The 14,628-nt window shown below is 46.7% G+C and overlaps 2 protein-coding genes across 2 annotated transcripts; both read right to left on the reverse strand.

Annotated features, from left to right (window-relative positions):
• Window positions 1-1,505: 1,505 nt before the first annotated feature.
• LOC133411719 (neuromedin-U receptor 1-like) lies at window positions 1,506-3,196 on the reverse strand. The gene is made up of 2 exons (XM_061698603.1): window positions 2,255-3,196; window positions 1,506-1,731 (listed from the first exon to the last, which is right to left on the reverse strand). The coding sequence occupies exons 1-2, from the start codon at window positions 3,194-3,196 to the stop codon at window positions 1,576-1,578; spliced, it is 1,098 nt and encodes a 365-aa protein (XP_061554587.1). The 3' UTR covers window positions 1,506-1,575.
• A 673-nt stretch (window positions 3,197-3,869) lies between these two features.
• On the reverse strand, window positions 3,870-13,800 carry ddx20 (DEAD (Asp-Glu-Ala-Asp) box polypeptide 20). The gene is made up of 11 exons (XM_061670149.1): window positions 13,588-13,800; window positions 8,591-8,685; window positions 8,085-8,253; window positions 7,721-7,835; window positions 7,495-7,637; window positions 7,255-7,393; window positions 7,101-7,159; window positions 6,848-6,930; window positions 6,663-6,768; window positions 6,133-6,234; window positions 3,870-5,730 (listed from the first exon to the last, which is right to left on the reverse strand). The coding sequence occupies exons 1-11, from the start codon at window positions 13,781-13,783 to the stop codon at window positions 4,604-4,606; spliced, it is 2,334 nt and encodes a 777-aa protein (XP_061526133.1). The 5' UTR covers window positions 13,784-13,800; the 3' UTR covers window positions 3,870-4,603.
• Between the last annotated feature and the right edge of the window lie 828 nt (window positions 13,801-14,628).

Genomic DNA, 14,628 nt, shown 5'->3' on the forward strand with positions numbered 1-14,628 from the left:
CATAGTTGATAGATTTGAATATCCCCTCTCTTTCTTTTCCCCCTGTGGCTGTGGACAGACCTCAAATGACAAAATTGCATCCAATTATTTTGTATTATTATTATTATTTTTTTATTTTTTTATTATTTTTTTTATGTAAAGCCACCCTATTTAAAAAAAAAAAAAAAAAAAAAAAAAAAAAAAAAAAAAAGCACAAGGCATTTGCTGAGAATTTTGGACACTAACGTGTTCTGTGCCCAGGTCCTTTGTGAATATTGTTAATAGAATATTTTGTAATATTTGACCATCGTATGGCAGAACCTGTGAAGCTGTGCTCTCTCTCTTTCGTCTCACTCTCTCCCTGACTCCTCTGTTTGTATTTCTCTCTCTCTCTCTCTGTCGTCGTTGTCCGCTCGTGTTCCTTATCCCTCCTGTGTTAACGACCGTTTTTGCTGACAGTCGTCTTTATAACTGTCAAGCAGCGTTATTCCTTCCCCTAACTCACTGGGAATTTTTCAAAGTTGTTGACTATGTGTACTCTTGTGTGGTTAAGAAACTTTGGTGTTTGTACTTTTTGTCCTCCTGGATGTTCCAATTTTTTTATATATATTTTTTTTGGTCCCACTTCATTTGCAGGAGAACTGGAAGGAGGGAGCGGGATCTGTTGTGTTGGTTTCTATGGCGACACGAAGGCCACTTATTGAACCAGGCCCAGGGCTCTTTGCCAACTCCACTTGACCTTTTCGAATGTTAGTCCAACAGCTTTGAACCCGTGCCGGAGATCCAAATTCCATCCCAATCTTGCTCCTCCATCTTGTATTACAACCCAAATCCCTGATGCGTTTCCTTAATCCTAAAGATGGGGACGAATCCGAGAAAGCCAAAAGGATTCTACAGAGTGAGAGCAGAAAGTGTCACTCCTCTAGTTTAAGTACTAGTACTATTTTTTTGGTGTCGTGACAGCAGCTGCCCGGAAATATTGCGAAAATCACCATGCAGGCGTTAAAACAAAGAGACAAGCACAGACAAGCGGGCCTTTTTTTTTTTTCTGGCTTTTACTGAAAGCGGTTTTAAAGACAACAACATAGCATTAATTCCAACATTTTGGAATATTTAGAACTACTGTACAACAGGTGATGGCAGAAGTGAGGTTTCTTTTCTTTTATGTTGCAGGGACTGGGATCAAACTTGTCAGCTACACTTTCGAACACAGTTTGAGTGGGGCTCAACGTGTCCAATGATTGGCTTTTTTTTTTAATGCAACAAAAAATAATAGCGCCCTCTTGTAGTGTGTTATTGCTCTCTCTTTCTCTGTTATGTACTCGCGTTTGTCTTTAAAATCAGTCAGGTTTTCGTCTCACTCTTTGCTTTGCCACCTGTCATTGTTGCAATTACTGCTGTGTGTGTGTGTGTGTGTGCGTGTATCTTGTCATGTGTTTGATATTATTTATGACCTTGTCTCGTGTCCCAACTGTGAAAGGCCTGATAAAACATCTATATCTGCCGCATATGCCAAGTCTGTGGAGTTTTTCCCTGGCCTCGTTCGTCGCATTCTGCGTGGATTTGTGATCAGGGCGTTTGTCGTGCGGCGGAATTTCAGGATCCCAAATTCAGTGGACACCTTCGGAGAGACAAGAACATCTTGCTGAGTTCAAAGCGAAACTGTCTGGTGACCAAAGTGTAGATGAGTGGATCCAGTGCAGCTTGCACGCAAGTGAGCACCATCGCCGAGGTCTCCATCTCCAGCAGCAACTGTGTGACAAACAAAAACGCATGTCACTGTCTCCGAATGGAGGAGGTTCTCATTAGACTTTTTACTTTTCAGCGAAAGCACGCTTTCTTGCGCTTAACAGTAACAATGCAGTGGCGGTTTCCGACATGCGCGTTATGTGCGGCCGCACAGGGCGACGCTGCAAGGTTGTTGTTGTTGTTGTTGTTGTGTTTAAATCTACGTGAAACGGTGTTTGTATTGTGTAATTTCATGACATGCCAATCATTTTTCCATGCCCAAATTGACAGCAAAAATGAATTATATGCTGGCGTCATACAAATTTGCGCCAATGAATTCAAATTGCAAATGGCAAGCACCGGATGATGACAATGGATGAGATGAATTGAAGATGGTTTTTTTGGGTTTTTTTTTTAGCGTTTGCATTTAATATTCTGGTATGATTCACAATTGAAATCGAAGAGAAATAGCAAACTTTTGTCGCGTCGCTTGAAACGACTTTTTTTTTATTTTTCTTTCCCTTGTCTTTGTCCTTGTGCAACTCACTCCGTCGGCGTCCGGCCGTGCGACGAGGTGTTGGATGATCAAAATAAGCACCATGGGAAGCCAACAAAGCGCGAAGGCGACGATCATGTAGCCGAAGCGTTTGGCCAGTTTGCCCTCCATCCGCTTCTTGCCCCGCTCTCGGGCGCCCGGCGTCAGCAGACACACCGCTCCCGCGATCTCCGGAGTCGCCCCGCGGGCTCGTCCGGCGAAACGGCCCGTGGAGTCGCCCGGCCACCTCCACGCGTGCCGGGACACCGCGGGCATCACCCGAATGCCGCGACTGAACGCCTTCTTTCGGTGCTTCCTCACCATGGCGACGATTCGCCCGTAGTGAATGACGATGACGGTCAGGGACGAGACCCACACGGGCACCAAAACGTAAGGGCCGAACGGATCCGGGTGGCGAGGCCGAGCGTGGCCGTGAGAGGCGGCGGGCCGGCACAGCGCGTAGAAGAGGGGCCGCTCGGAGAGGGTCAGCGAAAGGAGAGCCGAGGCCGGGCCGCAAAGCCAGATGAAGACGATCCACAGGCGAACCCGGGCTCTCCTCCGCCGCGTTCGGAACGGAAAGGCGACGGCCTGGTAGCGCTCCACGCTGATGCCGGCCAGCGTCAGCAGCTGCACGCAGCCGCACGAGGCCCACGTCAAGTGCTGCGAGGCGCACGCGGACGCCGGCAGCCGCTCGCCACGCGCGCGCTGCAGGAAGGAGGCGAGCAAGAGCGGCGCGTCCACGGAGCACTTCAGCAGGTCGCTGGCGGCCAAGCTGACCAGCAGCGCGTTGTCGCTCGTCCGGAGGCTCTTGGTTCGGAACACGACCCAACACACCCACACGTTCCCGGGTAGGCCCAGGACGAGGGCGAGGACCAGGACCGTGCATTGGGAGACGGCGAGCAGCACATCGGGCTTGGTCTCGGTGTCGTTCCTGGAAACGAGCACGTCCGTCATTGCTGCAGAACGACTTCGCCTCTCGAACCATTTTTGTGCACACCCTGGACAAATCCCTTCCTGCTCGTCACGCGGTCGCCACTCAAGGATTTCATTTGGGGCACAGCGGAGAGAGAGAAAACAACAACAACAACAACAAACAAACACGATTGAGTGGCCCCTTGGTTGAAGCACTCGAGGGGTTTTGTTGTCATCACTGATTGTCAGCGCTGATTAGCTGCAATCGCGTGAAGATGTCTGACCTTGCTCAAGGCTGAAATAAGTATTCAACTCGTCGCCGTTGTCGGTGCTATTGACGGGACATTTCCGCAAGATGCTGGGATGCCATAGAGCAAATAAGACCTGAAATTAAGTGGTGCGTAAAAATGGGGGGAAATGCGTTCCATCGTGAAGAAAGGGAGGTGGCAAACTGGAAAGCCAAGGCAACACCTAAAATCGGTCAATAATCGAACAGCAATCCAGCCACTGGTCATTGCCAATGGATATCGGCTGGTTCAGTCCTAATTGATGGCCGACAAAAAAAAAAAAAAAAAAAAAAAGGCTCCAAAAGTTTAAAGTTTATTGAACAACATTTGGACAAGCCGGTTAAATACTGGGAGAATATAGTCTGCTCCGATGAGAGCAAAATTCAACTGTTTGGATGCCATAATGCACACCGCGTTTGGAGGAGAAATGGCACTGCACATCATTGCATTTATTTGCCAAGGAACACCATACAGTAGCACAGTGTATTAAAAAAAAAAAAAATGCCTAAATGTAAGCAGCAAAATGTGCGCACTTACCAACAGGGTGGACAATGACAGGATGGACATAGTTTTTCTAATCATGAGCACATGATGGACCTTTATTTAGCAAGCTGTATTTGTACTATCTACCAAATATGTATCACATTTCTGCAAGCTTTTTATATCAATTGAAATTTTACTGACAGAATGGACATGTTAAGGTTGACAACATCCAACTACACTCAGAACATGATAGACATCATGAAATGTGTCATTATTTACTCTGCAATGAGTCACTGTTTCAGCCTGAATTGGAGGAGGACAAAATGCTGGCCGCAATGTTCCTGAAAACATCAGGAGGGTTTCTTACCATAATGACAGCGATTTCAGGGACACATGCAAAATGTTAAATACAGTAGTATATGCATGATCAAAAGCTGTTTGACAAGAAAAACGTATAACGGTATGTGCAACATTCCAAAACCATGTCCATCCAGTTGAAAAGCGAAAGAAACACTTGCATCGTACTGGTACGTGTAGAAATGTTTGTCCATTCACAGGATCTCACTTTTGTTATTCTGCTCCGTTTCCATGATAATTACACAAATTCTGATGAGGACACGAAAGGCACCTCAGAGCGACATTGACCCCGGGGTGCCTGCTGGTATTTAGGCACATCAAATCAGTGTTTGAGCAGTTCCTCCATGTAAACTGTGTTCATGCGGTACGCTGCCATCCAGTTGTGAGCGGCACTGTAGTAGCCTCGGTAACTTTGCTCCCCAAAAGGAGACATCGAGGCGTAGTAAGCATTCCAGGCTCTGGCGCACTCTGTCCAGTAACTCTCAGCACTGGAGTCTTCTTCTTTGTCATACTTGTCGTCATCCCTTTCCCATTTTTGCTGTGTCCGCATTGTCTCCGGCTTCCTGCTGCTCCATTTTTCCAGCCGACCTTTCTTCTTTGCTAAATCCTTTCTACTCGCTTTGGCCGAAGACACCAGTTTAGTTTGAGTGTCCGCTTTCGTACCGAGCGCTGATTTAAAATTGGCAGTCAGGGGTGAAGTTCTGCTGCCTGTTGAGTTTGTTGTCGGGAATGTTCCGGGAGCTTTTGGTCTAAATGACTCAGTCTTCGCTTGTGCTACGGCGCATTTAGGGCTCGCGTCTGTCTGAGTGTGCGTGGCTGCAGTGCTCTCACTGCCTGCAGTCATATTGTACTTTCGCTCAGAGTTCTCCTCCATGTCATCTTCAGAGCGTGAAGAACCAGAAGTCGCTTTTGCAGGGTTCCGCTCCAACTTCCATCCTTGACAGATCTCACCTCCGTCGTCCTCAAGCGTGGCAAACTCTCTGTGCCCGTTAGGATCACCGCCGTCTCCCTGGCCGCTGAACTCCCTGATGATCTCCACCGATCTACCTAGCCCTGTCATAATGAACGCTTGGAAGTCCCGCTCAGCCTCCTCGAAGGTCATAAACGCAGGCGCGCGGCTCTTAAACGAGGTAAGCGGCGGGATCTTGGGCAGCGCGTCTTGCAACTCTTTACGAGTGGGTGCCGCTTTAGAGGGGTTCTGCAACAGCATTTTCTCTGCAGGATATTCTTTTGCAGACAGGCCTTCAGCTCCGACACGGGCTTCTGTGCGGCTCCTATCTGGCTCCCCGGCCTCCTCCGTGATGTTGGCGGAAACAGCAGGCGAGGACGCTTTGGACCGCGCCGCCTTCTTTTTCTCATTCGTGGAGAACGCTCGGCGGCCCACAGTTGAAGCCTCAGCGCAGACATCCCAGTCGCACTGCTCAGCCATCAGCCCAGCATCAATGGTGGCTAAATTGAAAGAAGACAAATATGACTGGACGAATTCTGTTGACCTGTTTTCACTATGTGTAACACTTCCGATCAATTTGGTAAGCAGTTTGTGCATTCTCATTGTGTGACAACACAAACATTCACCAATGGTGTCTTTTGTCAACTGTGTCGCTCTACAGCTTTTTTGTGAATTCATTGGTGGGTTGGAATGTGTGATATATCTATGTAGCTGATGCCAAGATCCTCACAACAGACATTTCACAGTGGGGTGGGGTGGGGGTTTTGGGAGAGATATTACGTTGAACCTTTCTGTCTGTATGTCTTGGTGGGAACATGGTTAGATTATTTTAAACAAACTAACAGGAAAGATACCAAGCACGCTCCAAGCAAAGTGCTCGCCAATATGCGGGCGGGGCTTACGTGGCAACGCTGACAAACTCAGGCCGCACTTTTGAGCAATGGCCATCATCTTGTTCTCCTCTTCACCGTGGCAACAGTAGGTCACAGCCAGCCCCTGAGTGCCTGTGGACAGGGTTTTGATCCCGGTTAGAATGTGTCATGACGTACAGCGTCTACCAGGGCTCAACAATTGCTTCTTATATTTCTCGTCAAAAAGTAACACGCAGCAGAAGATTGACTCTGTTGTCAGTCCACACAGGTGAATTTTTTTACGTCATAACATCATTCATTACGTATGGTAGCGGCGTACAGCCGATAAAATAATTCGCAAAAACACGCATCCAGCCAATTGTGGGGAAATAACATTAAAAAGAAGCAGCAAACAAAAGCTGCATAGCAGGTTTTCTTTCGGATGTGTGCTTCAAGAAAGCATTGAAAGTTCTCTCCACTTCCTTTTGCCCAATTGCGCAGAGTGATGAGGAAGATGTACCCCCTTTCACTCTGCAGCGATCGCTTGCTTCTGCCTACGAATAACCACGCTGGACACTGACCGAAGCGCCCGGCTCGTCCGATTCGGTGCATGTACGTTTCCCAGTCCTGCGGCACGTCCAGATTTATCACCAGGTTGACCTTCTCTGCGTCTATGCCTCTGGAGGTCTACAACAAAAAACAACAATACTGATAGTAATACAATTTTTAATGACCAATGAATAAATAAATAAAAAGTGGGACTCACCAGGTCAGTGGAGATTAGCACTCTGCACTGATACTGCTTCAATTTGGACATGGCCTCAAGTCTCTGTTCCTGACTCAGACTGCCTGTACAATTATTATTAAGATTACAACAGAGAAATTGGAACGCACTTCTGTTACGACAAAGACGCTAGCCTATCCTAACTCGGTGATGCCAAGTTCAGTTTTGGACGATGTATGTCATCTTGGTTGTTTATTGGCTGTAAGTCCCCCTGACCTCTCCCTCCACAACTCACCTGAGATACAAACAGCGGGTAGGCCTTTAGAGGACAAGATGTCTGCCAGATGCTGAGCCCTGAGGGTGGAGGGGGAACGCACAGCGCAATTATTTCAACTTAACGTCGTCTTTTCTAGGCGTAGTTAATGGTAAACATCAAATCTACAAATCACCTTGTGTGCAGATTCGAGAATACAAGGGCTTGGTTGAAGGGTATTTTGCCGAAGAGCTCAAGCAAGTGCTGCACCTTCTCCTCGAAGATCTTATGAGGTAACGGATGGGACTGCACCAGCTTGTAATACTGCCGCAGGCCTAGCATGCGTCAAACATGGGCAGCGGGCAGGGGAGAGACCATTTGTTGTCAAGTCAGTCAGCAAGAACGCAGGAAGCTTAAATGGATGACGCGCATGCACCTTTGAGTTCCATGTCCTTGGGGTTGAGTCTGACAAAAGTGGGATCTCTCATGTAGCGGGTAAGGTGCTGAGCAAGAGATTCTGGGTAGGTCGCAGAGAGTGCCAGCATCTGTTTGTTCACAGGCAGAGAGGAGTAGATCCAGCTGTAGCGGGACAAAAGGTTTGGTTCACTTGAGACATTTCATTTGTACCGATTTGTAAGGAGAAGCTCAAGAATGATTGGCACTTTATCTGTTCCTGGAAGCTGCCCTCCTCCAGCAGCTTGTCAGCCTCATCCAGAACAAAGAGACGAATGCTGGCAGTGGACAACATGCCGAGGTCAATGAGCTGCTTGATTCGACCTGTGAAATTATGTGAGCGGGGTTATTTTCTTTCATGCAACAAGGAAGGAAAATTGCTTTTAAGTATTGTGGCAATTTAACATCTTTGGAATCAAGATTGCTTTAGGGGAAAATGTGCTTTCCTTTGGTTTTCTGCCATAAGAAACAGGGATCTCTATGGCGACTGTTACCGTCGTAAAATATCCCACCCAGTGTTGGATTTGTTCAATTACGTCAAGTGCTGTGAACACGTAATGACTGGCCTCTTACCAGGTGAGCCCACAGCTACGTGGCATTTCTTCAGGTGGAGTTTGTCCTGACTAACAGGCCGCCCCCCGATGAACACGTGGCACTGCAAGCCCTCCATGGCACAGCCGATCGCCATCACGACGGAGTGGATCTGCACGGCTATCTCTCGCGTAGGAGCCAGCACGAGGACCTGCACGGGTCAAAGTAAAAGTCAACAAGCACTTACGTTTGATTGGGGCAGATTGGAGCCAAAGAGTTCTCAATCGGTAAGAGCCTGCAGCTAATCAAATCAACGTGCACTTCACTGCAGACAGATCGGATGGACCTCTGCTTTATCAATTAGTGTCCACTTTCATTTAACCATAGGAGACTGAGCATCTTAACCTCATCAGATTAAGACGCCATAACCAAAGTGATTAACAAACATGGCCATCTGCTAGTCGAGTGACGGTACAGCTCACCATAATTCTCATTTTGTACCTTATATTACCGAGACCTTATAAAATAGTGACTGCAATTGTACTCACCTGTGTGGCAGAATTTTCCAGGATCAGAGAATCCAAAGCAATTGTGCAGAACACGCATGTCTTTCCCGTGCCAGATTTGGCCTGTACAATCAAATCTGAAACAAGACAATCATCATTGGCAACTGAGAACCATTGACTCGATTGGGCATGTTATTATAGAGTCGCATGTAGTGGAAGCTCCAAATCCCTCCAATTTGCACTGACACAACTGACTGGCTGAAGCCCGTAAGCTGTATTGCAAGCTTTGGTTTTCCCGCAATTGCGAATGTCGTGAAAACAACGCTCCGGATTTGTTTGCACGACGACATACCGTACGTCACAAGAACAGGTCAAACACGCAAGCGCGCAACATCATTGAATACATTTTGAAAAAAATCTTATAATTACACATTAGTTCATGACCGATCAGAATCAGAATCATCTTTATTTGCCAAGTATGTCCAAAACACACAAGGAATTTGTCTCCGGTAGTTGGAGCCGCTCTAGTACAACAAACAGTCAATTTACAGAACACTTTGGGGACATAAAGACATTGACAAAAAACAATTGTGCAAAAAGATGCAGAGTCCTCTCGCACTTAGAGCAGTTCGAACGACTAATATTGCAATAGTCCGGTGCAATGACCATTGTGCAAAGGGCGCTGAGACTTCAAGGAGTGTATGCGGTTTAAAGTGACAAGTAGTGCGATCATCTGGGACAATGTCGGTTGTGCAAATGTTACAGATACTCCTCAATCAGTGTGCAAATGGAGCAGATGCTACTCTGGCATGAGTGGCCAGTATATGCAAATAGTGCAGCATGGCGAGACAACTACAGTGAGTGCACAAGTAATAAATAATTGGCCCCACAGAAATGTGACAACCAACTCAAGTCAAAAAATTGCCAGCTTGTTGTAATGGAATTATAGGTTAGGTGTTTAAGAAGTTGATCGCAAGAGGGAAGAAGCTGTTGGAATGTCTACTAGTTCTAGTTTGCGTTGATCGGTAGCGCCTACCTGAGGGAAGGAGCTGGAAGAGCTGGTGACCGGGGTGCACACGGTCCGAGAGGATTTTGCACGCCCTTGTCTTAGTTCTGGCAGCGTGCAAGTCCTCAATGGTGGGTAGGGGGGTACCGACAATCCTTTCAGCAGTTTTGATTGTCCGTTGCAGTCGGAGTTTGTCCTTTTTTGTAGCAGCACCAAACCAGACTGTGATGGAAGAACACAGGACCGATTCCATGACCGCTGTGTAGAACTGTCTCAGCAGCTCCGGTGGCAGGCCGTGCTTTCTCAGAAGCCGCAGGAAGTACATCCTCCGCTGGGCCTTTTTGAGGACGGAGTTGATGTTGTTCGCCCACTTCAGGTCCTGAGAGATTGTAATTCCCAGGAACTTGAAGGTCTCGACGGTTGACACAAGGCAGCTGGACAACGTGAGGGGCAGCTGTGGCGAAGGATGCCTCCTGAAGTCCACGATCATCTCTACCGTCTTGAGCGTGTTCAGCTCCAGGTTGTGTCGGCCGCACCGCAGCTCCAGCCGCTCCGCTTCCTGTCGATATGCAGACTCGTCACCGTCCTTGATGAGGCCGATGACAGTGGTGTCATCTGCATACTTCAGGAGCTTGACAGTCGGGTTCGCTGAGGTGCAGTCGTTCGTGTAGAGAGAGAAGAGCAGCGGAGAGAGGACACAACCTTGGGGCGCCCCAGTGCTGATGCTGCGTGTGGATGAGGTGGCCTCCCCCAGCCTGACCTGCTGTGTCCTGCCCGTCAGAAAGCTGTAAATCCACTGGCAGATGGCAGGTGAGACGCTGAGCTGGAGAAGCTTGGTTGAAAGGAGTTCAGGGATGATGGTGTTGAACGCTGAGCTGAAGTCCACGAACAGGATCCTCGCGTAGGTCCCTGCACTGTCGAGGTGTTCTAGGATGAAGTGCAGTCCCATGTTGACTGCATCATCCGCAGACCTGTTCGCTTGGTAGGCAAACTGCAGGGGGTCCAGCAGGGGACCTGTGACACTCTTGAGGTGGTCCAGCACGAGACGTTCAAAGGACTTCATGACCACAGATGTCAAAGCGACAGGCCTGTAGTCATTCAGACTAGAGATTGCAGGTTTCTTGGGGACTGGAATGATGGTGGAGCGTTTGAAGCAGGATGGAACTTCGCACATTTCCAAAGATCTGTTAAAGATCTGAGTGAAGACTGGAGCGAGCTGGTCCGCGCAGACTTTGAGGCAGGATGGGGACACATGGTCCGGTCCTGTTGCTTTGTTAATCTTCTGTTGTTTGAAGATGCGTCTCACATCCTGTTCATGGATGGTTAACGCAGAAGTCAGAGGTGTGGTTGTGGTCGCGGGTGCGGCCGGGTGGGTGTGTGGAGTAAAACTGTCCTTTTCAAATCTGCAATAGAGGTATTCAAGTCGTTGGCTAGTGTGCTATTGTTCTCAGCTTGGGGGGATCGTCGCTTGTAATTAGTCAGCGATTGGAATGCACGCCAGACTGATTTCGAGTCGTTCGCGCTGAACTGTTTTTCCAACTTTGCTGCATAGATCCTCTTTGCAATGTTAATTTCTTTAGTAAGCTGGTTTCTAGCTCGATTATACAGGGCCCTGGCCCCGCTCTGATATGCATCTTCCTTAGCTTGGCGAAGCTGCTTAAGTTTAGCAGTGAACCACGGCTTGTTGTTGTTGAATGTCCGAAATGATTTTGTTGGTACACAAACCTCTTCACAGAAACTGATATAGGATGTGACAGTGTCCGTATATTCATCCAGGCTGCCGGCTGAATTTTCAAAGACACTCCAGTCTGTGCAGTCTAAACAGCTTTGAAGTTCCATCTTTGCTTCATTGGTCCACTTTTTGACTGTTTTCACTGTAGGCTTCGCACATTTAAGTACTTGCTTGTACGTCGGTATTAAGTGAATTAAGCAGTGATCAGACGAGCCCAGGGCTGCACGAGGTATAGCACGGTATGCGTTTTTTACCGTAGTGTAGCAGTGGTCTAAAGTATTATTTTCCCTGGTAGGACAGTCGATGTGCTGCTTGTATTTAGGGAGTTCGTGGTTGAGTTTAGCTTTGTTAAAGTCCCCGAGAATAATGAGGGGTGAGTCAGGGTGTTTTTTTTCAATTTCGTTGACTTGTTCGGCGAGCGTTAGCAATGCGGCGCTCGTGTTAGCTTGCGGTGTGATATAGACTCCAGCCAGTATAAACGATGCAAACTCACGTGGCGCGTAAAATGGTTTACAGTTCAGAAACAGCGACTCCAAATGCGGGCTGCAGTGTGTGCTGAGCACCGTGACGTCCGTACACCATTTTTCGTTTATATGGAGGCATATCCCGCCGCCCTTCGTTTTTCCCGATGATTCCATGTCGCGGTCCGCTCGATGAATGTTGAAGCCGGGAAGCGGCTTTACCCTACACCTGTCTATGTGTTTCCGCTGTCGGTGTTTCTGTTGTCATAATTTGTCAGATTGCAGATACCCATTCCAAATAATAATCCATCAAGAGTCTTAAACAAAGAGTGAATGTGATGTTTAATGGTCATATATCCATTTAATTTGCCTTTATATTTACTTCCCATTGACCAGCAAAACAATGGAGTGCCCTCTTGTCCTTTCACCACCACAAATCAGAAAGATCAGCCGTGCATTTGGTACCTGGGCCTTCAGTGGGGACTTGGTCGACTTAATCCATCCCTTTAACCACAACTATTCCGTTGAAGTTATAGAAACTATCAATACTCGCGATATACAACAGCATGCAACTGTGCCACGTACATCATCTGAAGCAGTTCAGAATCAATATTTCTCCAAAATAATCAACAAAGTTGCTGATAATTAAATGTATTATTGCGAGCAAATCGCTACAGGCGTGTTTTATTAGTCAAATTTGGCTTGTTCTGATGTACCAATCAGAGAATGGGAAAATAAAGATCCTCTGAGGCCAATTTGAAATCTGATTGGTTGAAGAACATTAAGGCTAGTCTCAATTTTGCCAGAAGACATCTTGATGATCCCCAAGACGTTTTGTCTCTGACGAGACCAAAGTTGTACTTTTTGGAAGATGTGTGTCCCATTACATCTGGCGTAAAAGTAACACCGGATTTTAGAAAAAGAACATCATACCAACATTAAAATATGGTGGTTAGAGTGTGATGGTCTCGGGCTGTTTTTGTTGCTGCTTCAGGACCTGGACAACTTGCTGTGATAAATGGAACCATCAATTCTGCTGTCTACCAAAAAATCCTGAAGGAGGATGTCTGGCCATCTGTTCTTGACCTCAAGGTGAAACGAACTCGGGGTCTGCAGCAGGACAATGATCCAAAACACAGCAGAAAAGTCCACCTCTGAATGGCTGAAGAAAAACTAAATACAGACTTGGGAGTGGCCTAGTCAAAGTCCTGACCTGAAGCCTATTGAGATGCTGTGGCATAACCTTAAAAAGGAGGTTCATGCTCAAAAAGCCACTAATGCGGCTGAATTACAACAATTCTGCAAAGAAGAGTGGGCCAAAACTCCTCTCCAGCGCTGTACAGGACTCCTTGCAAGTTATTGCAAACGCTTGATTGCGGATGTTAGGGGGGGGGGGGGGGGGGGGGGGGGGCAATCACTTTTTCCACACAGAGCCATGTAGGTTTGATTATTTTTTTCTCCCTTAATAATAAAAAAAAAAACGATTTAAAATTTGCATTTAGTGTTTACTTATGTAGTCTTTGACTAACGATGCAAAACATTTGAGTGTGCTAAACATGCAAAAACAATTAAAAAAAACATTTTTTTTAAATAAAGAAATTAGGAAGGAGGCAAACGCTTTTTCGGACCACTGTAGTTTAAATTGCATCGGCCAGCACACTTGATTCTAAAGGCCCTGGGCAGGCAGGATTAACATGGCAGCACACAGGCTGAAATTTGATTGGAGCAAAAAAAAAAATAAAGACGGAAAATTAATCATCCATACAGAAGCAGTGCAGCCAAGAGAAACGCCACGGAATGCAAAAAAAGTTGGAGCTTTCTTGATTAAGAAAAGACATACCGAGTCCGCAGCGGCCGAGCGGGATCGCCTTCAGCTGAATCGGGGATGGTTTTTGAAAACCAGCCGCTGACAGTCCGTCCAACACGACCTCAGACAGTAACAGCGACCTGAAGTCGATTCCCTCCGTCAAAATGACATCGTCCGTCCTGTTTCGCCTTTCTATATCGTGGGCTGCTTTCCTGATGGAGGCCGCCATGTTTCTTGCCAGCCGGTAGCCAGTGGTCAAAGAGAGCCTTTTAAAAGTGCCGTCGAACTACAGGACAACTGAGACTACACTGCCCTCTCGCGGCCGGCGGGAGATCTGCAAAGGTTGACTCAAGGGAATTGGATTGATTTTGTTTGTTAAAGACGTTGCGCCTTTCATCCAAAAGGCTTCTTCAATTCTAAATTTGTGAAGGGGGGCGTGTGAGCTTCAAGTTGATCTATTAGAAGTAATTCATAGACTTTGTGGCGATTTTGCAATGACAGTATTGTACATCAAAAGTATTCACAATCTGTACTTGAGTATAAGTTAGAAGTAATGTACTAACCAGTAATTTCAAAAGTAAAAAAAAAAAAAGATTGTTTTTTTTTTTTTTTAAACTGTCAATTACAAAATCTTGTCTGTTGACAAAATGGGTTCCCTGTTTTACACCAAGAACCATTCTTACGGACAGCAACATCAAAACACAAATCACTTCAATATTGACATGGATGGCAAATCGGGAGTATCTTTGTGTTCAATTAAGCAAGCCCAGATTTCACACCGAGTAAGTTGATTTGTGAGTAACAAGAGAAAGGGAACATCATTATTTCAGTATTCATACTTTCGTGATATTTTTGGTTAGTGCTTTGCCGTGAGATTTTTCGAACGTAAAACGGGCGCCTTGGCTCAAAAAAGGAACGTAAAACGGGCGCCTTGGCTCAAAAAAGGTTGGGAAACACTGCTAAACCCATGTTGTGAGACAATCACAGAAAGTGCAGTCTTACAGGTTATTATACCATCCGGATCTGCAGATTTGGTTGGAAAGATCCGCTCTTTTTTGAGGATTTCTTCACATG

Source organism: Phycodurus eques, chromosome 1, assembly GCF_024500275.1.
Source record: "Phycodurus eques isolate BA_2022a chromosome 1, UOR_Pequ_1.1, whole genome shotgun sequence".
Classification (NCBI taxonomy): domain Eukaryota; kingdom Metazoa; phylum Chordata; class Actinopteri; order Syngnathiformes; family Syngnathidae; genus Phycodurus; species Phycodurus eques.